This window comes from Astatotilapia calliptera, chromosome 15 (assembly GCF_900246225.1).
Source record: "Astatotilapia calliptera chromosome 15, fAstCal1.2, whole genome shotgun sequence".
In the NCBI taxonomy this organism is placed as follows: Eukaryota; Metazoa; Chordata; class Actinopteri; order Cichliformes; family Cichlidae; genus Astatotilapia; species Astatotilapia calliptera.
In genome coordinates this window covers 31,005,514-31,031,217 of record NC_039316.1, presented here as the reverse complement: position 1 = coordinate 31,031,217, position 25,704 = coordinate 31,005,514, and the positions used below count along the sequence as shown (strand labels likewise).

General features: G+C 38.9%; 1 protein-coding gene across 2 annotated transcripts in view; it reads right to left on the bottom strand.

Annotated features, from left to right (window-relative positions):
- The window catches only part of bach2b (BACH transcriptional regulator 2b), a 95,249-nt gene extending 70,441 nt beyond the window's left edge, over nt 1–24,808 (bottom strand). The window contains exons 1-2 of one of the 2 annotated variants that reach the window (XM_026142945.1): nt 24,671–24,733; nt 11,135–11,276 (exon numbers count right to left, since the gene is read on the bottom strand). In XM_026142945.1, the coding sequence (XP_025998730.1) occupies nt 11,135–11,173 (39 nt within the window). In that variant the 5' untranslated portion in view covers nt 11,174–11,276; nt 24,671–24,733. Of the gene's footprint in view, nt 1–11,134; nt 11,277–24,670 lie in introns of both variants that reach the window. The other variant, XM_026142947.1, reaches the window with a different exon arrangement.
- Between the last annotated feature and the right edge of the window lie 896 nt (nt 24,809–25,704).

Genomic DNA, 25,704 nt, shown 5'->3' with positions numbered 1-25,704 from the left:
TTATGTTTTTTTATTCTGTTTTTAAACATGCTTTTTTGTTCAGCAATTTGTGACTGTATGTCTGAAAAGCACCGAAAAGTGAAAAGCGCTATATAAATAAACTTACTTAAAAGGGGATTTTATCTGTCAGTAGGAATAATAAACAGGAATTCCTGCAGAAATTTACATTTTAAAAGAAGATCCTGTCTGTAATACTGTTAATTATTGTTCTCTCACTAGATCAGTGGTCAACAATAAATCATAACATCTCCTCCTATGATGTGATGCTTCTCTGTGTCTAAAGACAAGGATTACTTCATTTTATTTAAAAAAAAAAAATTCATATATACATATATGGACTTTTAGCCAAAAAGTCTATTGTGCACATGAACCTGTTTGAAAACACTTGGAGGAAGGGGTGAGGTCAGATTCCCTGAAAGCTAAATAAGTGCGAGTGGTACTTCCTGTACCCTGGCTGTAGTCCACGCACTACTGCTTGACTCACACTCCTGCTGACATTAGTTTTATTACTCATCATGGGATTGTGACCTGAACCTCTGCAGCCTGAGGGAGAGCAACAGGGTGACAGGGGTCAGGTGAGGGCATGATTAGGCTGCTTGAAGCACCTCCAAATAGGACTCCCAGTGAGGAGCCAAAAGCATTTGTCATTAAGGGGCGTGTTGTTGTTGGGGGGTGGGAAAATCAGGAGCATTAGGTTAACAAACAAAACAGAGAAGAAAGTAGGAGGGAGAGGTGGGACAGACTGGCCAGGGTGGAAGTGGCTGACTCAGGCAGGGTTCACCGAGTTCAGCTAGTAAATAAGTGACTGACTCTTCCAACTGCATTCCAAGGCTCCACCTCACCCTCCTTCCCAGCGTCTTCTCGGGGGGATTCCTGGGGTTTCTGGGGCTGCTCTGTATGTCAACATTTCCAGACCCTGCTGCCAGCAGGGAAAGGGGGTGGGGCAGCTGCTGCGTAGCTCATTCACTTTTTGTGTGTTTACAGATGAAGAAGCGAAGGTACACAACTCTTGTCCCCTAACAGAAGCATTTTAACAGCCCCAGTCATACGAGGTTGTTCTCTCAGAAAGCTCTTGTAGTGCTGCTGCTGACTGGCTTTTGAGCTTGTATTTGATTGTGTACCACAGCTCTGGTAGGTAGACGTGGCTGTCAGTTGTGATTAGAAGTTTACGTACACTCATCATGGACATGAATGTTATGGTGATTTGAGGCTTTTAATGATTTCTTTGAACTGTTAAAAAAATATAAAATGAAAAATATCAATTCAAATCTGTCCTCCCGATTCTTGCTGCCATTAAAGATGTACGCTCTATAATCATTCCATCCTGGAGAGAGAACAGTTCAAAGAAATGGGTAAAACCAATAAATACATGTCAGGGTGTACGTAAACCTCTGACTACAAGTGTACAGATTAATATGCCCCCGAAGCAATTCAGATTCTGACTATGGAAGCATCTGCCTCAGCTTTTACTCATCATCTCATCCAGATGAGTTAAAGTTGTTTTCCCATTCAAGTAAGACACAAATCTGCACTCCTTTAAAAAAACAACAACAAAAAACTATAAACAGAAAAAGCAGTATCATGGTCAGTGATCCCAAATGACAGAATACAATTATGCTAAACCATTTGGAGAAACCTATGCTACCATTAAAACACTAAATGGGAATGCGTTTGAAGAAAAAGAAGGAGATACTGCATTGTGAATGAGCCTCAGTTTCCTAATGAATGAGTGTCAGCATAACTGTTCCATGTGAACTCATTTGTTTGTTTTTCTGCCACATAACTAAAAGAACAGTATATGGTTCGGGTTGTTTACATACACTCATCATGGGCATGAATGTCAGGATCATTTGGGGGCTTTGACCCTGGTTGGATTTGAGAAAATCCAAAATAAATTCAAACTTGTGCACCCAATTCTTGCTGTTTAAAGTAATACGCGTTGTATGGTTATTCCGCCCTGAAAAACCCCCCAGTTAAAAGAAATCACAAAACAAAAAGCCCAGGATTACCATGACATTCATGTCCATGAGGACTGTATCTAAACTGTAGCTCCATGGTGCAAATGGTTTGTCTGAACACAGCTAAGGTTTGAACGAGTCAACAAAATGACTCATTGTAATTAAGTTTTTCCTATATTAAAATAGAAAATTCAGGGGCACTGGAACCTTACCATTATCACGTCTGTTTATCTGAGATTTCCAGCCTGAGCATCTTAGTTATTGTTTTGGTATCTCTGTGTGGAGAAGGTCTAAAGGTTGAATATTCTTGAGTTCAAGGGCTGAAATCCTGAGAAAACTGCCTGAAGTAAACTAGCTCAGAGACAATAACAACAGGCTGAAGGTGAGAAGAGTTGGGCCTTTGCATCTAGTAATATATTCCAAGGAGATCTGTAAAGTGCTCTGCTGCCAGTTGTCCCACATAATGGTTTCCATGGTGATAGGTCCTCAGAGCTAGGCCTGCAGTACAGAAATGAACTGACAGAACAATGACCCCAACTTTCACCACGTTACAGACTATTTTTCAGAGGGCTCGTTTTCCATTCTGTGTCAGAAGGTAAGTAAACTTTACTTTACAGAAAATAAATTCTGCTTTTTTTCCATCTCTGTTGTTCCCATTATTTCCATGGTCAAAGCACAAACACATGCTAAAGCTTCCAGAGCCATCCTCTCAGCCTATAGTCTTGACAACACAGTTGGAATTTGGGATTTGTATGCATCAATAGTTTAGAAGAAAACAACATTCTTTCCCCAACTCTGAAGAACCATTTCCCTTCAGAGAGTCAATTTCCATTTTAGATAACTGGGAATTTTACAATGTTGATTTGACGCAGTGCCTTATCTTCCCTATAGTGCAATATAAACTTATTATGAACAAATTTCATCAGTGAACTTTGATAAAGATATTTGTTCACATAGCTGAGCAATCTACAGCAGAAAGAGGAAAAAGCAAATGAAATAATCACACTGAAGAGAAAAGCTCCATAGCTGGTGGCCTATCAGCATGAACATGCGCTGATGTTGGGGTTAGTGTCATGCCTTCTTTGTTTATATTTTCTATGAACAGAATTGACAGTGTGGGTTGACATCACAGACACAGGGGTGCACTATAAAATACGAAAAACCTTTTTCGTATTTTCGTAAATTTTTAAAGTTCTCTACTGTTCTCTGCTGCACTTGTTACTGTGACGTACCATAAATTTTGGGACTAAACCATTCTAGAGACATGAGTGGGTACATACCTAACTATGTAATCATCTGCCACATACCATTATAATATTCAAATCTAAATAAGTGTTTATGCAGTTTATTAGGTATAAATGTATTACACCTTCTTAAATGTTAGGTTTTGCTATTAAAAAACAACAACTAATTATTCAGCTATGAAATTAATCATTAATTGCAGCTTATGCCTCAGAGTCATATTAATGATTCAACAATTATTGACAGCCCACCAAGTTTCTAAATGCTCCACTTGTAACTTGCTCGGGTTTTCAAAGGCAAAAAAACCCCAACAAAAAAAACACACAAAAAACACCATATGACAACTTAAGGATACGACAGTCAGCAATTGAATTTAAATAAAAATCTTGCTCAGGACTCCTTGAAGTTGCACTGTGAGTTTGCTCATTAACTCTCCTCTTGAGTGACCTTTGTTGCTCAAGGTGGGCTGGAATGAATTGCAGCCGTGTTTCTGACATCCTTCCAAAGACAGACTGTGCTGATTTATATCCAGTGAGAGCAATGCAGATTTTTATTAACCCACCGAATGTCCTCTAAACACTTTAAATCCATCCACATCAGATAATACCTACTAAGTAAAAAGCCACGGCCTCTTCCTGTTAAGGTAATAGTGCACAGGAAGGAAGTTAATCTATAAATGTACTGTCCCAGCTACCAAACATTAAGTCAACCTGATAGAAGCATCCAGTGACAATTCAACTTCAAAATTACCTTAGATGCAATATTGCTGCATAATAGGTACGCCTGTTCTTTTGACTTGTTTAAAACACCGGAGCAACAGTAGCACCTCTGCAAGCTCTGAGACACAGTGGTGCTTTAAATTCTTATCCCCGATACCCCTTTTTTAAAGCTGAGGCTGTTAGGAAATGGGAATCCCATTTGTGTTGTAGGTTTCTGATCAAAAACCAAAGAACTTTAGGAACTAGCTGCTAATGCTTTGCTAGAACACTATTACTCAGATCACATGCTCTGAGGTACAGAGCACCCAAGAACGTGGTGCTTCAGTTTTGGTGACTGTTCCTTTGCACGAATTGTAGAAAAGGAAATAATTTTTTTTGATCTCCTGCTGAACAAAGAAATTAACACAGCGAAACAGAAGATCTCGGCTCGACCTCTAAACTGAGGATGATTGATAGTCATGTTATAATTCGTACCAAGCTTCTTGCTTCTTGTAGCCGATTGCAGTCTATAATATTGTGCATGATGTCCTTTGAGAGCTGTGCTTGATTGATTGATTGTAATCTGTGCGTCCATGGCTAAATTGTGGGAATGGAATTCTAGCTGGGTTGTAGAGATCAAATATTATTTCACTTCATGATATGCAAATTAATGTATACCTTTTATGTAATGTGCTTTTTTTCTGGATTTCTGTTTTCATATTCTGTCTCTCCTCTTTAACATAAAAATTAAAGAGTGCTTATTTCTGTGTAAGTGAGCAAAAAAAGGGGATCAATGATTATTTCCCCCACTGTATATGTGCGCATTGCAGTACAGTTTTTTAATCCAGCTCACTACCCTGTCAAAATATGGTAACTTCTAGCTCCAACAGACCAACATGGTGTTTCCAAAAACATAACACTATGGTTTCACTATGCAGGTTCCAGAAACAAATGGGTGACATGGATGTGTTTATCTTTTATATAAACCCTACATACTTTTTTTCATGCAAAAAATGATCAGGAAAATTGACAAAGGGAAATGATAAGCAATTTGAACTATACGCATAATCAGTAATGACATTAGCACCAAATCCAGACCTTCCTGTAGTGCAGTGAACACAATGACATCTGATACAGGGGCTATTCTAGCTGTGCGAAGACAGCATGAGAAGAACAAGTGCAAAGAGCATTCGGCACATGGTAAAAGCAATCCAGTCTGATCATGCAGATTAAAAGGTCAAACTCTGCCTCAAACTTGCCTCTTTTCACTGTGTTTTTGTTGCCAGTAGTGGGTTTGCCTACTAAAATGTCCTGTCTTGTCCAAAGTGTGACAGTGGTCCTGGGATAAGCTGGCAGACTCAACACCCCTCCCCCCGCTGGCAGGGCCAGCTGTGTATTAAAATAAATCTGTGCACTTGTCCCACCCCAACACACTCGCTAGACATTACCTTATACAAAGCTAGCTCCAGCATATTCTGCTGTCTGGTGGCCTGTGATCAGATTTTAGCTTCTCCTGCTGCCCCTGGCTTCAACTCTCCAAAGCCCCCCTCCATGTTCAGCCCCACCTCTTGTGTGTTTCTGTGTACACGATCTCACATGACTCAACAAAAGCCCAACCTTGGAGCAGGGCTGTCCAGAGCATTTTTCCTAAGAGGGGAGGAGAAGACTTAGTTTGTGGAAGAGACCTGGAGTGCTGCCCTCAACTTGTCAGGCCTGATGGATTTTGGCTAAAAATAAAAGAAAGAAAGGGGCCCTCGAGATGAATGAACTCAGTAGTGCAGCACTGTTAACCAAGAAGCCACATCATGCAACATCTCCAGGTCCGTGGTGCTTAAAAAACAAGGAACGTTTGCATGGTGGCGAGAGCGCTGGATTTCACAAACAAAACAAACACAACAGCCCAAGAAGCATAGCTAATACAAGATGAACCAAGTCAGTGGGAATTCCTGAGCTCCCCTCTGTTACCCCATCCCACGCACATTCCCCTGCCACATTCTTAACAGCAGAAAAATCAGAGCAAAAAGGAGAAGATAGAAGGATCATAACTGAAACCAAAGCAGGCAAGCCTGCAGGCTTTTAACTCAGGGAGAAGCCCTGATCACTTACTACTACTACTTTTTTTTTTTTTATCAACCCTTTAACAACATTTTTCAGTTTTTATTTGTCTCAGTGCTTTGCCTGTACAGCAATGCAATGTCACCATTTACAGAACAGCTATTCACAAATGCTGCCAGTGTGCTGTAGACTGTTTTTATCAAGAGAAAACATTAAAAAATAGAGTATTAAGAGTTGGATACAACAAGGAGTTCCTGTTTGCTCTGTAGTGGGTTTACAATTAACAACCATCATTATATTAGATCTGACAAGCCTTAATTAGAGGACAAACAAGCAGATAATCTCAGTTCTGACTGGATTTCTTAGCTAATTATATGCCAATCTTTAACCTTCCTTCCTCCTCCTTCTTGAAAGAGTAGTTATAAAACAGCTAAATGATCTGCAAATGGTTTATTTCAAGAGTTTTAGTCAGGATTCAGAATTTATCACCATTCAGAAACAGCACTAGAGAAGGTTACGGATGATTTTCTTAGGGTCTCTGACAGTGAACCCTATGAGAGATGATATTTTTCCCATATTAGCTTCTCTTCATTGGCTCTCTTTTAAATTCAGAGCTGAATTTAAAGTTACCAATACAATAGGCCTAGACTGCCACCAATAATGCACTCAGCATTACACATGAGTGAGTTGGTAACTTTTGAAGCATTTATAAATGAATTAAACTGACACATTATATGGGTTGCTCTTCAGTATTTCTTCTATTTGCTATATGTATGGCTGTGTGTAAAGCTTGTACAAGGACTGTATTGTGTTCCAGACAGACATCTGGATCCTATCAAAGACCACAAATGCAGATGCAGTGAAAGCAGTAAGTACCAACATAGGCAGATCGGGCTAATGAGTTAGTGACAGAACATTTTCAACCCGTGCAACAGATCACATCTCTCCCTCACACACACACTAACAGAGGTTCTACCTTACCTAGCCTGCCATGCTATCCCTCCCAACTCAACAAAGGAACAAAATGGCAAGAAGGGATACATGATACAGCAGGGTTAAAAATAGCCTGCTGACGGAAATAGAGCTGTATTTCATGACCCCTGCATAGTGCTCTTGGTTTACACTTTGGCTACGTTCACACTGCAGGTCTTAATGCTCAATTCCGATTTTTTGATCAAATCCGATTTTTTTGTCTGCTCGTTCACACTACAAATAAAATGTGACAGCAAACGTGCTCTAGTGTGAACCCTCAAAGCGGCCCGCATGCGCAAAAGAAGACGTCACATACAACGCGCTCTGTTTAGACCCAGACCAAACAGTATTGTTTGACTGACGGCCCTTAATATAAAGACTTGTGTCGGACTTTACGTTTCCCAATTTTGCTTTAAGTTATAAAATTATTTTGTTATTTACATATGGCCTAATAATGATCCTTATTGCTGTTTTAGAGAGGAGCGGTGCTTCAAAGGATAGCTGCAGATTTCTGTCAGAATCTGCAGATTATACAGTACAAATAAAATGTTCACGTTTCTCCAACGCTGTCTTCCCAACAGTTACGCTGGGTGGCCAGGAAGCGTTCACGATGTCTTCTCGGGCGCTTCTCCGGCACTGATAATTGGGGTCTGTCTTGTGTCAGTGACGTAAAAGACGGATTTAATGCGACATGACCATTCAAACAGCAGTCGCTTTCTAAAGCGTCAGATATGTATCGGATTCAGTACCACACATGAAAGTGACCTGGGTCGGATTTGAAAATATCGGATCGGGTCAAAAAAGTTGGATTTGATCCGCTTTCGCCTGCAGTGTGAACGTAGCCTTTGAGTAACTGTAGTGAAGTGTCCTAAGATTTTTTTGAAACGGTTTTGCTGTTCTTATTGTTTTTTGCACCACTAGCAGAATCAAACGTTTTCACGCAGGTCAAAGCCAAGAATGCTCTGTTTTGAGGACTCAGAGCCTTATGGTATGTGAAGAATAAATGATCTGCCTGAGAAAACTGAGAACTCTACTTTCTGTTTTGAATTCCACTGCACAGCCATACTACTAAAAAAAAAGAAACAATTACATCTTCACAGAAATATCCATGAGCGGAGCAGCAAATTTTCCCAGCTGTGCTTTGATACACATCACTAAAGCTCAGTAAGAAAAGGAGGGAACTCAGGAGAAAGAATGCCCAAATATCAATTGTTTTCTTGTACAATGTTACCAGTCATCTTAATTCAAAATATCTGAATGTGGTCTCTGCTCCAGGTCAGGGTATGGATGAAAAATGGTCCATGAAGAGGGAGATTAAACGGCGTTTTGCTTTTGATTCAAAAGTTGCACTACTGTTTTCTTTATAATAGTTTTTGCACAGAAAAAGTTGCCTTTTGTTAATTTCACCATTTAATAGGCACCATTTCTTTGTAACTGCTAAAGAGCAGCATGTATTCATACAAACTTGATTGATTCAAAGACATTCCAGGGGTATAATGGGAACAATTTCTCCCACTTGGTGTCATAAGTGCATGCTACATGCCTCAGAGTGTTAGGAACAATAGCCTCTTTCACTCGTAGTGCCAGGCTGGGGATGGGGAGGTGCATCACTGGAAGCAGACAGGGCTGTACAGTTGAGTGCAGATACTTCAGAGGGGCCTCACACAAACCCAGGCAGCAAGTTGTGGCACTTAAAGCCCAGACATGGGTCGTGTGTGAATTACATGCTGGGATTAGTCCTGCTTTCTAAAACACATGCATGACAAAACTTTGTATCTGGATTAGAACTGGCTATGGCAGCTAAAATATCAATTGTTATGACATGCTTTCCCGTATTAAGGATGAACTGCATTTTAGCTTTAGTGCATGGATTTTCCAAATAGTGTTGGAAGGGTCTCTGGTTGGGGTAACACGGTCAGGTTTAGAGTTAGGGTTGGAACCGTGTTGCTGCAGTTGAGGAAAAAAGCACCATCCCAATTTTACATTAGGTTAAAACCCTGTGAAATAGCACTGATGTATCCTTGAAGCTGTTTCAGCTGTAGCTCATTTTATGACACTTGACCTTTGCAAAGATTGTGCAGTTCAGTTTGTATTAGTCTTCCTCCTTTTTGCGTGCTAGACATTTGGACCTACAGGGAAAATGGTGTCACACATTTAGGACTTTGGAACAAATCCAGCTGAAAGGAGCGCCTTTAGTTTTAATGTAGCGTAGTAGTAAATGCACAACTGCGCCTTGAACTGCTGTGACAAGTCAAAATGCCTGCTGTGAAACATCTGCTGAGTCAGAAGTGCATTGTAGAGGGGTAAGCTAATCTAATTGTGTTAGATCCAGATGTGACCTCGGCACTGTTTGTTACAGAGTAGCGTAAGGTTCAAAAGTATATATGGTACTTTTACAGTTGAGAATTGCTTTATAGTGCACGTCTCATTCAGCTAGTTACATAAAGTGCATTTATCCATGCCTAAGTGTTTTCTAATATTCACATAGAAACTCAAACTCTTATGGATGGATCTCGCAAGAGACTCGGGGTTCAGTATCTGACCCAAGAATATGATCGATCCACCGACCTTCCAATTGGTATATATCAGGCTACCGTGGGGAAAACACACTAACAAAACCACAATATACAGCCATCTTTTAAAAATCACTAACGATAACTTAAGCTGTCTGAAATAAAGTCACACACACACACACACACAACAAAAGAAAAGAAAAAATCCTAAGAAAATATGTTTTTCACGTCTGTCAGTTGTCTTTACTTTCTCTTTTCTGAATGCTAAGACTTCAGCCATTAGAGTACAGAATGACATTAGTAGAGGGTTAGGGTATAGCACTTTTCTATTCTTTTGAGCCACTCAGTTTTTACTAGTACTTTGCGTACCTCACATCCATGGCCAGTTTAGAATTACTGAATGACATGCATATCTTTGAACTGCAACCCAAGCTGGAGTTTGAACAAGGTTCAAACCTGGCGTGGCTTGTGTTTTTCTGCAAAGGACAGCACATATCTTGCAGGTAATAATGCCTCAGTGGCTGGAATTTGTAAAAAAAAAAAAAGATTTATCCAGCATTGCCTCATTCACCCAGTCATACAGAGTGATGGCTGTGAACTACCACCCAATTTGGCGGTATGTCGATATAGGACGTAGTTTGGGGTTAGGTATGTTGCGCTATAGAAACATAAGGAAGCAGTACTAAGGATACAGAGTACACTTATTTTAGCTAGATTTTCATCATCAAATGATTTACAGCAGGAGGTCCAGGCCAGGGAAGCATGTCACTGCTGCCAAAAGTAAAAGTATTCTCAGGGTGTGAAACAGATGCCAGAGCTCCACGTGGTCTGGGCTGAGCCCTCTGACAGTCTGTACTATTACTATAGCAGCTTTAATGCCACCATTTACACTAACCAATGACACTCAAAGAACACATTTGCATTTGCTTGAAGATTGTGAAGACAAACTGGCATAATTGTTCCGTCTTTATGTTCATACGCAAAGCACGTGAGAGCTGCAACATGTCACTTCAGAGTTACCGTTTCCCTTCTAACAAGCATGTATTGAGAGGGAAATTGGACATAAATCAAATTTGCGAGAACAAGGTTAAAGTAGAGGTTTCTTTGACTTATTTTATAACCGGAGTGATCATAACGATCGTTGAAAGACCGACTCCAGCACAGGAGAAAAAGTTGGATTAATTATCACTGAATATTAAATCTTCTACAGCTGCTACTCTACCACCTGCAAAGGAAGTCAGAGAAGGAAGCTGCATTTCCTTTGCAATAGTTTGTTATAAATGGAAATATGAACATTGTAAAGAATTTATTAGTTTTGAACCGTGTGGTTTTCTTGTTTGAGAACGTCAAGGCAGTTCGTAAGCCTTTCTGAATGGTCTGATTTAAAGCAAGGTTTTCGGTTTTTGAGTCCAAAAACTCTGTGTTCAAGGGCTAGACGTATGTTTTTGTTGTGTTTCTTTTTGCTTTTGAGACTCTAAATGATCTATTGAATATAAAAAAGGTAGGAAGTAAACATAAACAACTACAAAACAGCTCCGCCTGAAGTTTTGTTTTTGTGTGTATCACTATGACAAATGTTTGCCTCGGCTTCAGCAGCTTAACCACAACAGGAAAAAACAGCCTTCCTGCCAGCAGAAAATCATGTTTTGACATATAAAACCAAAAGGTGAGCGTGTATGGTAACAGTTCTACTTACAAAATTGTCCTTCATCTTCTTTGGCTGATTAGTGATCATTTATCCACGAGCAGCAGACGGACACATCTACATCACTATCAGTTAGAAAGGTGCGAGGTCAGAGAGATGATTGGCAGGTTGGTGGAGCGTGGGGAGGGCGTCCCTGCAGCATGAAGACAGACCCTCCTATCATCCACAATTACTCATTTTTTCTTTCTACGCAAACATGTGCACCATTGTCACGTCACACACACTTCGGATACAAAGATTACAGAAACAGAGACTATTCACAAAATGTTGGACACAATGGCACATTTACAAGAAAGCTTTTTTTAGAATGTTGCAAAAAAAAACTGTTTTAATACGAGAAAATTCAAGAGAAGTCAAGAAATCTGTTAATTAAGCACAAGTTTAGTTTTTCAGGATTTATAATAATAAACAAAATTTATTGCAAAAATCAAAGTAAAAGAAAGCGTACTCTTACAAATTAAACCACAAACAGGAAAACTTTAGATGATGAACAAATGAACTTTTGATTTTTCCTTTCATTACTATTTGGGCAAAGCGCTTAACCCTATAATCCCCTTTGTATCATATTTGATACATGAATTTCTGAGACCTCTATCTCATCAGCGTGATAAATACTTGCCATAATTCCAAAAATGTTATGGACAAAACTTTTTTTTTTTGTCTAAAATTAACATTGTTGTTAACAAAAAGTTGCTAAAACATCCAATGTATCAAAAGCGATACAAAAAACATATAATAAATATATAACAAAAATATATCATACACAACATGATATAGCAAAAATTTTGTGGATTTTGTTATAAGGGTTAACAAAATCTAAGTTCCCCAAAATCTGAATTTTCTGGCTATTTTTTGATGGGTTGGGTCTCACAGGGCAAAGTACACAAACAAATCATATATTACTTTTTTTTTTTTGCCTGACTGATGTAAAACCTCGGTTATGTAAACTACATGAAATCCCTATTTTACTAATGCTGAGAAAATAATAGCAGCTCACAGATTTATTTTTTTTTAAAGTAAGCAGTTTCCTCAAATATTTAATAATTAATTAAAGTATATGGATTTTCAGCCTTTGGTTTGGCTATTTAATAATCACTCCAGGTTTTATGTTTGTTCTGCTCTTGCCGTGCTTTCATTTGTGCCAGGAAAAAAAACATCTTTAAGAAGAGTCTTTCAGCTCTTCATCATGCTGCGCAAATTCAGTAAAATTGCAAAATTTCACCCCTTTTGCCAACAGGTAGATAATAATCTGCATGACAAATACTGCAAAAATTGGTTCACCCCCATTTCCACAATACATGTTTTACAATGTTTAAAATTTAAAAAAAAATCTTGATTCAGAATTTTCTGTTTTGCTTCACATCATTAAAACAGTACGTTTGTTTTTATACTGCAGTGGTTTTATGTCACCAGCACAGCAATTTTATATTGCATCCTTCATTATTTCATTATTTTATCTGGTTTTACTATTAAACACTTCATATTATATAATTTCATTTAACAAACACTAATTCCTATTGCTTTTTAATTTTAATAAAATAATACAACTGTACTGATAGTAAAACTACTCATTAGCTGCAATCACATATAATAGTTCTGAGATCTTCGAATAACGTGCCAAATCGAGCAAACCCTGGCCAACTGATGGGAAGAAGAGGATTTCTGACTCTTTGATAATGTCACATTACAAACTAACCAGAGTCACATTGCTGCCATCACACAGCTGCTAAAACCCACTGGCTGTGTTAAATGGTAATGTCCTGGCTGTAAGAGTTAAAGGCACCGTGCCTGTAAAATTTTTCACTTTCACGTTCACATCAATTGAGAAAACTTTTTTTCTTAGCATGGCCAAGTGTGTTTGTCACATAAATATGATAATGATTGTGCACAGAGCAGAGAACGAGAGATTAGCCAATTTGTTACTATAATCCATCTAAATTGCTAACTGCTTTACAGCCTTTCATTCAGCTGCTCTCACTATCCCACAGTTACTCTGTCCTCTACTTTTGTTTCTCAGACATCTTCTCTGCTTTTCATGGGAAAATCTATGTAACTGTAAAAACGTGCAGCACCGTCTCCATTAGGGCTCCCCTGAGTTTTGCCTCTCACTTAACCTCTGAAAAGCTGGAAAGAAACATCTGCAGAACTGAAAAGCCGCCAGGATGTCGTTTAATTTATATTATTATTCTCTAGTCATTGCGTAAAATAATGATATTCAATAAAGACAAAAGGACTGAACATCTGACCAGGATTAGTCAGGAGAAGACACAGGAGCACCAAAGAAAATATGTCAATATTAAATTAGACTAAAAATTTAAGTAACACACGAACACGCAGCATTTCACATAAATGTGTGCAGCTAGAAGATGGCACAAAGTGTTGACCAACTCAATTAAAAAAGTTTTTAAAAATCATCATTTACAGTAATTTAATAAAAATAGAAAGAGAACAGCATATACTGTTGATATGCTCAACAAATTAATGTTAAAAAATATATAAATTAAAAACTAAAAAATTTAAAAATCCTTATTAACAAACTCATACTGAACTCATATTTTCACCTGTCAGGAGTAAAAAGGAACCTTTGCGCTGCGCAGAAACAGTCATTTGATTCATATTGCTATATACATCGATATTACCTGTAAAAGGAATTACAGGGAATTTTTTTTACACCAAAAAGCCCTAGGCATGTAGACACTCACACGTATATCGCACACAATCAAGCTGGTATGGTTGCTTCAAAACTGCATGACTGCAAGAAACCAGTCAAGACAAATTTATGTGACGTCTGACCATCGAAATGAACTCTTTCCAGTAACAGAGGAACATATTCTTATTAAGAATAATATCCATTTTTTTAATCTGTGGGGAAGCATTTAATGTGTGTTGTGTTGTGTTGACATGCTGATGAACTGTGTTGATGATGATGATGATGATGACAAGATGATGTTGTGTTGTGACTCAACCGTGGAACAGCTCTGCCTGGCTGACCTTTTGCCATCTGTCCTTAATGACAGAGTCTGGCTGGTGGACTGCAGGCAGGAGCATGTGACTGCTGCAGGTATACAGCTGGTGCCTGCTTACTCACTGTAGACCATGGGGAGACACAAGTGGACAACCACTGACACCTGGACCGTGAACTCAAATCATACCCACTTCTGGTTTCCCTTGCTGGTTTACAATTAATTTGGGTCATTGATGCTGAGGCTTGGAGAACAGACTAACCAGAGCTTATACTCGTGTGGAAAAATTTTTTTTTGCCATTATTTAACTTTTCTGGATGTCGCATAGACTATTTTTTAGACTTTTTTTTTTTTAAAACTTTTCAACAACGAGGAACGGCAGACTATCAGATGTCGACATCCGCTTACGTTGAGGTCATTTCCTCTAGTTACCCTGGATTATATTGTGTCACAAGTAGGGAGTGATAATGATTTTTGCATTGTTTTTTTTTTTTATTACAAAATCAGAACAGTTAGTAAACAAAAGAAATTTTAGCATGTTTTCTTATTTTCTCAGACTCCACCAGGTTTGCTTTGCATGATTCATAGTTGTAAATCATCCTTTATCTTACACTGGGCTTTGGTGCAGCCCTGCAGTTCATCCCCAGTCTAAAACAAATTATTTTACCACCTCTGATATTAATGTAATTAACCTTTCAAGCCAAAGAAATTTGGGTTGAAACGTTCTTCAGACTAGCTTGTAGAGACTCATAAAGAGAAAGTCAGAACAGCAGGTGGGTGGGGCTGCTGTGCCTGAGATGATTCATTTTTGGGATGTCGGTGCTCTATGACATCACACGTGTTAAAAACTTGGTAAAGAATATTGAAAACTGAGTTTTTGACTTATTTACCATATTTTTAAACGTTGGCCCTTTTAAGATGAACAATCAGTATTATAACAGAATGTATATGACAATACACTAGGAAAGGAACAAGAAGAAGAACTATCCAGTTTAACCTAAATCAAACCTAACCTTACTAACATCATAAGTTTGTATGTGTTGTAGCCTGGCTGCCCTGTGAAATGAGCACATCTCTAAAATGAACCCATAACAAAAACATTTAATCTTTCTGGTTATCGGAAAAAGGTAAAAATCAACACATTTCGACTTGTAAAGCTACGAGTAACTCAAAGCTGTCAGACAAATACTATATTGTAAAAAAAAAAGTGAGAGAAATATTAGTCTGCATAATACATAAAAATGAAAAACTACCTACATCTTCTACTTGTTGTTGTTATTACTGTAATTTCTAGCTCTCTTCCATGGTGTGTCTTTTGTCCTGTCTTCCTTCCCTTGACCCCAAACGGCTGCGGCAGATGGCTACCCTTTCCTGAACCTGGTTCTGTTCTGAGGGAATTTCCTGTTAAATGGGAATTCTTCCTTCTCACTCTCGCCAAGCACTTGCTCGTAGGGGGTCATCTGATTGTTGGTGCGTCTCTGGTGCTATAAATATAAATAAATAAACTGGAGTAAAAGAACTCAATTACTTTATTATTAGTGGAAGCAGCGTCCATAGGGTGAACATCACGTTTTCAGTTTCATCGTGTCAATTCTCAGGTTTCTCTCGCTGTATAATTTCATCTTTCTCTTTTTTCGCCTCCCTTTTATGATTAGAAAAAAAGTCAGCCATGACTGCCTGCTGTTAACTGGAAAAAAAAAGGCCAAGAGCAGCAAATTGTGCTGATCTTGTTGTAACCTCATGGTTTTTACAGTGCTGCGCAGGGGTTTGATGCAGGAAGTGGGCACATTACTGCACTTCCACGCCCACAGCAGCCCTATTCCCTCCCTCCATTACACCAACCCCCCTCCTAACCACCTGTGCTGGTCTCACAGGATGAACCCCCCTCACCCCTAAAGCCTTCTTTCCTCCGCAACACAAACTCCTTTACAGCTGCACGTCTTTGCCAAACCACATACTGAATGTGCTCTGTTGTTTTACACTCCACTGCTTCAACAACATCAGTGAAGATTTGGTTTACTGTAAACTGTCTCCAAGTGCAAGCGAGCACTCGTTAAAAGATTGGGCTCCTCCCAAACTCATCTTCTTCTAGAATTTTCTATACAGACGTCTGCTTCAAAGATACCCATGTTCATCAACAATATTTTTTGTACAAAAGAAATTCAGTGTACGGGGATTACCCATCATATTGGGATCATAATTTCGGGAAAGATATTTTTTGCTATATTTCTTTTGATATGTCAGTATTCTATTCTGTGAGTAGCTGAATAAAATAATTTTGGCAATATAGATTATCCAATTAACCTATCCCCACAAGCTGCATGTCTTTGGACGGTGGGAGGAAGCCAGAGTACCCGGAGGGAACCCACGCAAACACGGGGAGAACATGCAAACTCCACACAGAAAGACCCCGGCCTGATGGTGGAATTGAACTCAGGACCCTCTTGCTGTGCGGCAACAGTGCTAACCACCGTGCTGCCACCTCTTAAATTTACATTTCGATATAATTCAGTTCACTTTTATTCATACAGGACCAAATCACAAAAACAGTTGCGTTGAGTCGCTTTATATTGTAAGGTCAAGACCACTATAATAAAGTATTAGACTAATACACACAGAATCCTTAAACTATACATAATCATTTAACCATATAGCCATTATATTGGCAGAAATCTTCAACGATATTTTCTGTGTTGTTACATCGTTGCATTTAGGTGAAATGACAGTTATTTTATATTGTGCTTTGTGCCAAATTAATATTATTCGTGAAGATATATATTAATTATTGAACTGAATTGAACTATATTGCCAACACGGGAATCATTTACATGCTTGAATACAGCCTAAGGTCCTATTGGTTGGTTTATCATCTAACAAATGGCTGTTAGATATGTTTTAATAACATATTAATGTTGCAGTCCTGAGTATTTATCAGGAACTAGTTTAATGTTACACCAATAACTGGGCAGAAGGAGGAAGGCAGTGTTGCAGCAGCACTGGCGAGCTTTTCAATGTGTAACCTGTGATGTCAGCGTGTGGAATAAAAGGGTGCTACACAGAACTAAATGACCTCAGGCTTCAGAGAAAAAAAGCACACAGCAGCGTTCTTCTTCTAACGCGGGAGCACGAATAACCAGCCAAAACCAACACGTCTCATTGAGACATCCTTATATTTCTAACCACAAATGTTTGTGGTCAACAGCCAATATCAAATTCAGGAGTGTAGAAGAACCTTTATAGCTGGAAAAAGAATGAGTTAACTCTCATTGTGCAGACTGATTCTTTTCTACTATACATAAAAGCAAAGCAAGGTCATTTTACTGGATTGATAAAATAAGTATAATTAATTATAATTAACTAGTTTTTTTTCTGTTAGCCGCTATGTTAACTATTTAGCAGTTCAGCTCAATATCTTAATTTGGTGGAATATTTACTGATGATAAATTTCATAGTTTCAGGCTTAATTAAGTGAGCCTTTGTAAGATTTAAAGCTTTCCTTTCCCTGATATATTTATAACGAAGCTCCCATTTGACGTGTTTTCATTGTGTGAATCATTAATATCTGTTGAAAAAGTATATTTTTATGAATTTACAAGATATAATAATTAGTAAGAAATGTTAAGAAAAGTTTATTTGGTTGATTCTGTACTTATAGAGCCATTCTGGATCTTTACTCCACATTGTAAATAAATTATGGACCTTTTGTGGTCTAAAAAGGTAATTTTAAAGCTTATTGCCAAATCGAAAAACAAAATCCGTATGCTAATAAACATCAGGGGAACAAAACAGAAATTAGGTAAAATAGTTTTGTCAACCAGAAATATAGGCTGGGACAGCGAAAGTGTAATCATCAGATCTGCCATGAAGAACATCCTGATGAGTCAAAAGAAAACAGCAAAGACAACGTATATATATACTGAATATATACACTTCACATGTGACTCAGCAGCTCCAGAGAGCAACCAGAAGACTACTTCTGTGCTTCAGTGTTCCCCGGGAGGACTACGAGGGGGCCTAACCCCAGAGAAATTCTCTGTCTACGTTGCCTCATTTTCACCACAAAGTGCTCTAATGTGATATGGTATGCATAGCATTTCTATGGTGGCAGCAGGGGGATGGGCTCTGGGGACCACACAGACAACAGTCCTTACTAAGAATAACCCAAGCAATGCTGAGAAAATCCAGCATTCTTATATGGAGGAGCTGTTTAAGCTGGACGCATCCATATAGGCTCTGTTATCGTCACCGTGGTGAATATCCAGACGCTGCAAAAGCACTGGATGAGGCTCTCTAGCCGCCATTTTGCCAGTTGGCCCAGGGGAAGAAACACTGTAGCGCACATGTCATTCACATTTAGTGATGCTTGGAAAAAATAAAACAAAGACCACACACAAGTCAGTGGAATTGAAAAACAGCGTGCAAAAGCTTCATCAAAGAGCTTGTTTAAATGTGGAGGCGTGTGTTTCACATGTGCATAAATGAGAATGCGTCAACTGTAACACATAGCTATTTTTATCAAACTATAGGCGCACTCGTAAGTGAAGTCTCTACATGAGAGCAACAAAATGAGACTTCTTTTCCACAAGAAAAGGAAAAAAGGAATATTATTTAATAAAATCTACAAAGAAAATTTGAGAATTGCCATTAAATATAAAAGGAAAAAGCTGAAAGAAACCTGCAACTAAAATGTCTGTTTCCCTCCCCCCAGAATTTGCTACACATCCTTGTGGTTTTGAATGGTTTTATGAAACTATTTGATATTTGAAACAACTGCTAAGTTATTTTAGGAATCAAGATGTGAATGAAGCTAAGTTTATGTAAGTGTTACGTCCCTCTGCAACCCGTATTCTCTTAAGGTTGCCTGGGCTTCACTGCTAATTAACCATATTTGGTAAGGTGTGGATAAAGGCAAGACTGAGGGTCACTCTACAGAGACACACACCAGTTTTGTCTTTTTGGGGTACCAGTTGTTTTAGCTAAGTTATGATGTCATTTAGAATAAAACTACACTTCTTAAAACTCTAATGTCAGTTTCTTGTTGCTTCTGAGCTGAGTCGTAATGTAAATGGGCGTCTGGGGCGTAACTGTAAATTTTGTCTCATATTCTCAATTTATGTTTAAACTTGTGACAGATAATGGAACACATGTACGTGAGAGAGCTGAAAAAGTTAAACTGTGACAAGAAAATAAGATTGAACAATTTCCAATTTACAGTTTTACAAAACTCTTTAACTGATCAATGGTGAAATCAGACTTTTAAGGAAAGGTTAATGGGTTTAAATCTAGGTTTTTTATTTATTTATTTTCTCAGATTGGTTTCTGAGATTTAAGATTTCCAGAATTAGGTTAACGTGAAAATTAAACTTTAAATATGATTATAATTTGAACTCATTGCCACTTTAATCAGTTCTTACAAATGCAGATAACACATACAGTACTAGTTAAATGTCTGAAGACTCATTCATTGATATGAGTGCATGACTGTGTCCAAACTTCTGACTGGTACTGTTTAACGGATGAATTATAAATATACTTGGACTTCTCTGTTGGGAAATGTCTTTTAACAGAAATCAGAAAACTTTACTATATTACAACCATTTTACTACACTGAGGCTAAGTTTCCTCCCTTGTTCAGAGCACTTCAAGGTTTTCTCTAAAGCAGCTTTCAGCCTCGTTCTGATGAGTCAACTGTGCCAACAGTAACAGTGCTGCAATAATCTAATATAAACAGGTTACGCTAAATGATTTCTTTTTGTTTACTGAATGCTACTTTACATTCTTCTAAACACCAAACCCCCCTCCTTTCCCTTCACTGAATTGAGTTTTCATTCACAGCTCAGAAGGTGAAGTCCTCCACTCAGGGAAGAGGTCATCAAATAGGTGGGTCATTTACTCCATCGTTTCTAACAGGCACACAAAGGCACAAACACAAACCAAAACAATCAGAAAATTGACTGTGGTGGTTTAGTTTTGCTAGCTTCTTGGCAAGAGTCAAACACACACAGACAGGCCCTGACTCTGCAGCCGCAGACTGATGGCAGCTGGGGCTGGGTGTATAATGCAATCTGATTTCACACAAGTGATGAGAACACCAGTGCACATCACTACTGAGAAAAGTGGGAAAAGAGAAGAAGAATGAGCAGCCATGACATGACACGGGGAAAGAAGGGATCACAACAGGGAGAAAAGGAGAAGGAAACAATAGCTTTTGCTGTAATGTACAGAATCTGAGATTTCTCCAAGCAGTGCTTCTCCAGCTATGCCATCACTGGCAGATGCCCAATCACCTGCCTTTGAGAGTGCAATAGCAACATCTTTTTTTTTCCCTAGCCAAGGCAGTGACTTGGGATATTCAACTGAGCCGGTCAGGGGTACTCAGATACCCTTAGTGATGCAAAGAAGACTTTAAAGATGCAAAGAGAGGAGAGATGGGACCTGCTGCATACACTATCTGCTTTTTTCTTCACATAAATCAGAAATAATAGACCTTAAAAGGCTGCTGATATTGTGAATTTGATCACTTCATGTTGTCCTACTCCAGCTGAAATTTCATGAATCAATAACCCACCAGTACTTGGTTCATTTGGAACACAAGCACCTTCTCCAGTCATTTATTTCCAGTCATTTTTTAATTAGCTGAATAGCAGGATGATTACATGTGGCTCAGCAGAAACAATGAGGAGCTAGCCCTGGATGTTTTAGACTGTTTTAGTCTTCAGGATCCCTTCATGGTCACATGACAGGAACTTGGTGTTATTCGGAATTTTAGCTGTCGAAGACAATCCTGAGGGACTTGAGCAGATCCCCAGAACAGCACTGTTCACAGTGAGATGTTCTGATATAATACCAGTGAGATGGTCCTATGTATTTTTAAACAGATTTCAGAAGGGCCTTCTTCATTTTTCATTTGGATGCACATAGAGATAAAAAAAAAATAGAAAGTATTTAAAAGTCCAAAATAAATCTGGAAGCTTTAAGCAAAGCACAAAAATTCAAAAATCTAGCCATTTGGGGGTTATGGCAAACTAATTCAACTATTCAATTAAACATTTACAATGGTTTAACATCATGATACCAATGTCCTTCTGTTTGCTTTGTTTTTGTTATTATTTATTTCCTATTTCCTATTTAGTGCCATGGAAAGGAAGGGATCTTAATATAAAAATAAACTATTTACCCTTTGACATCTGAATATTCCTAATCCTAACCCCAAAGCACCTGCCATTGTAGTGAGCTGACTGTCCATAGGTAATATGCAGAGCTTTTACTAACCCACATCTATACACTGTGCTGTAGTTGTGCACTGTCAGTAGTGGGAAATACCTGAAACACAACTTTTCAGTCAGTCAGAAATCTACCTACATGTCATGTAGCATTATCAACATGAGGCTGCATGCTGTTGACTTTTTAAAGAGGCTGTACACAAGTGTGTCTCCTTTTTTGGGCTCAAACACAGAATTAGGTTTAGGTTTAGGTATCATCAGTGATGTCATTGTCCTCACAATGTTCTTTCAGCTCTTAATCACACTCTGAACAATTAAGAAGTACTGCATTGTGATGACATTAGCCCCATCTAACCACTATTTATTCTACAGACTCTTTTCAGTCCTTTTGGATTGAATACAAAATTTGATGGAAACAAGGATTACAATAAAACAAGTAACAATTGATCATAAATTACATCTCATCGCATTACAGAAAACATATTACTGAACATATGACTAGTTTGTACTTTTTGTTCCTATTACAGATGTATTATATCATATAATAGCAACCCTGAATAAACAGAAGAAGATGGGTGGATTTTATATATTACTTGCACATTAAAATAGGTAGAAACAAGGCTTGTGGTTACAAGCTACAGCCTGTGCACTGGTTTGACTTTCAAGCTGCAGGTTTTTGGGGTAATTAAGGAGGCAGAAGGGAGAGAGAAATTCAAAACGTGATGCAATAACTGTGCAACAATTCAATATTCCTGTTTTACTGTTGTCTGTGGGAATTACAGTGTGACAAGACAATTCTAATTTTGTGTAGTGATGCTGCCAAAATTAGAAGAGAGTTTAATAAAGAAACAAACAAGATATGGTAGTTTTTCATCGCAGTCATTATTGCTGGGTTTTGTAAGGCTGCAGATAATTGATAAGCATTATTGTAATCTTCCAGGTCTATTGTGACTGTACTACTGCTCTGATCTGTTACGGACACCTAGTGTAAGTATATTTGTATATATTACAAATAAATTGATGCTTATGCAGTGCAACTTATTAGCTGTGGTAAAACTCGTCTGGGCAGTTACTATGAATCATTACTTAAATGTAAGTTGTTTTTGGGACATAAAAACTACAAATATAGAATCACAAGCTGAATATAATAATAATAATAATAATAATAATAATAATAATAATAATAATGGCTTTAAAACTTTGCAAACACTGCCCCATCATAAGGTTTTAAAAAGCTATTTCACCATCTCTGCTGTTGTGAAATTTTCCTCTAGATTTCATTCAAGGATCTTGAATTCTTTGGTTCTTATAAAGTCTGTAGTTTTCTCTGAATGCACAGTCACTGGTTTACACATATCATTCCACATGGTAAGAACACGAGACTAAACGCTGGTCAGAGAACAGACCAGCTGGAACTGAAAATCTTCTTGCTGTTAATGATTGTTGAGTGATGTAATAAAGAGATTTCTCAGTGGTGATCTATTAAACTGATCGTGCTTACAATAAAATGTGACACGCAATTATGAAAGTATTATTTTTATGCGATTCGCGTGTCTTGTTTATACTAATGAGCAAAGAAACCAAAGCTTGACGTAAGCTGACAAAGTCACTATGAGGTTTACAGTATGGACTCCACCCCCTCTCCTCCTCACAGTACACAGAGGACTGCCATGCCTGGGAAAAGAAAGGCAGGGGGCTACTGTAGAGAACAAAGGGTTCCGTGCGTAAAACTGCGCATGAGTGCCACTGCCGTGCACGCGTCGCCAAAGCAGCGCGTTGTCTGTGAAAATGTGAGTTCACGTCAGCTGCCTTTACACCACCAGTGAGATCCTATTAGCTCCTATTACCTATGCACCTGCTCTCGGCACAGCTTAAACCCATCCCTGTGGCGGCTGCGTGGAGTCAAGGCGTTTCGGGCGTTTCAAAAGAATGCGCGACGCATCATGACAAAGGTTCTTGATCATGATGATGGAGGATCCATCCATGATGCTGCGATCGTTCCGCCGTTTGCTTTGCATCAGCACTATCAGACAAAGAGGATGGTATGCTTCCTCGAAATGCTGCATCACCGCATTTATAGCAGCATCACTCCGCTCCCTTATGATTCCAGGCTCCTCCGCTGCCGAGGCAAACACATGGCCATCAAACAATAGTCATGACGAAACAAACACTATTAAGAAAAAGCCCTGCCTGCCTGCACACACGCGTCTCTTTAACGACAGAGGGAAACAATGCAAACGCGAGTGCCTGCAGCCACCGATATGAAGCCAACTAATCTTACTGTAAACACAAACGAAGCACATTCTCATAAATCTTTTAAAGGTCGTAATGCATGGCAGCACGTGAGACTACACTGTTTATATATATATTATCCACGATCACAATTTTTTTTAAGAGTCACCTTAAAAATGCCCCTTTTTATCGACTGAGGTGCATCTCAGCACATTACTGACTCAAGATTGAATAAGACGCGATTGCAGCATCTCCTCACATGACAATGCAGCTCCGCGCACAAGGGTGCAGTTTGATTTAAAAATGCCTATTTTATATTCTCGAATATGATGGCAGACTAAGAAATATATATATGTAATAATGAAATATGGGTTTAACGTCAAACGAGGGATTGACTGTTATAATGTGGATTAATGATAAGGTGTGCTTATTTCAGTTCAGTTTATTTTATTTATATAGCGCCAAATCACAACGCCCAATGGGCTTTATATTTTAAGGTAAAGACCCTACAGTAATACAATGATTTCACACAGAGTGAAATAAACTGGAATAGCGGTAGTAACAGTTCTAATGAGCTCCACATGAACTAGATGCACACGTATTGAACGAGGAAGGTGTTTAATGACTCTGCATGTGGCAGCTCATCCTGACGGATCACCACCGACTACTTTACCATATTGGATAAAAAAACAAAAACAAAAAAACAACAGTACAGAGGAGCACACAGAGAGCGGTGACTCAAAGCATAACAGGATGCGGTACAGAGTTGTGTTTCACTCCTGAACCCGCGTTCACACCCCATCACATTACAGGCTTCAATATTCGTACCACGCGCCAGGCTTTCAAGATTCATGCGTGCGGTTCTGCTTTTTTCCCCTATAAAGTCGATTTTTTTATGCATCTCAGCAGGGGGCTCTGTTGGTAGTAGCCCACTACCACTGCGTCACTTATGCAAGTTTGCGTCTCGGTTATGAGAGCATCAACAATAGACCGAGATTGAAAGCTAACAAAAAGAACAGCTAGAGAGCGAGAAAAGGATAGCGAGAGAGCGAGCGAGCGAGAGAGAGAGAGAGTGGTCAGAGAGGAAAAAGACGTGCACGCCAGCTCACCTTTTCCGTCCTATTCTGCTCGTACTCCAGCCCTTTTGTCCGTTTCCCACAAGTTCTTTCACATGATGACTCGGTTTGCCGTTTCCTCAAACCCTCCTGATTGCAGATGGATGACTTCTCTCGCTGCCGCAACTCGGTTCTTTGTCACTTACAAGAATGTTTATTTAAAACACACACACAGACAGACACACACGCTACAGTGTCTGTGATTTTACGATTTGTTGTGTACGTGTGCGCGCGCGCGTGTGTGCGTGTTGATCCTGCACGGCGTGCCGCTCCTTCTCTGCTGTTTGTTACACTCGACTGGAACGCCTACTCTCAGTCGCTACATTGTTGACATTCGCCCGCTGACGTCACTCATCCTCTCATTCACAACATCGTTAGTGCGACGCGGCGTTGCGTTGAAGCCGGCGGGAAGCGGGTGCGTAGTCCTTCGAAAGTGCGCAACGGAGCTTGGAGAATCGCACAATTCTGACTTTCTAGCTCAAATCCCTCCCCCTCGGCTTTCTGGACTCCCTCCCTCCCTCCCTTGCACACCATGCTTTCTCCTGGTCCTCCCTCCCCCCTCTCGTGAATGCAGCGGGAAAATTACGATTAATGATGACACAAGGCATTTTTTTCGCATGTGAGAACAATTAAAGGGGATGTTTAGCTGACTTATTTTCCGATCGCATTAAAAGCCTGATAAGGGAACACTGAAACCTATCTATTTTCTTTTCAAGTGTGGGAACTATTTTCTTTAATGTTTTTATTATTCACACGCTCCTCTACCATTTCTATTTATTAATGTGTTTTACTGAACTCATTACCTGACACACATTTGCAAAAAGAATAATTAATAGTTTCAGCTCCCAACTTCCACGTAATTAACAACACAAACGCCAGTGTATCAGAAAATATACTTAAAAGTACCCAAAGTAAAAATAATCATTAGGCAGATTCAGCCTTTTCAGAATCACATATTATTTATTTATAAATTATTTATTTATTTATTTACTTATAGCTATAATGTTATTAAATTACTTGTACATGGG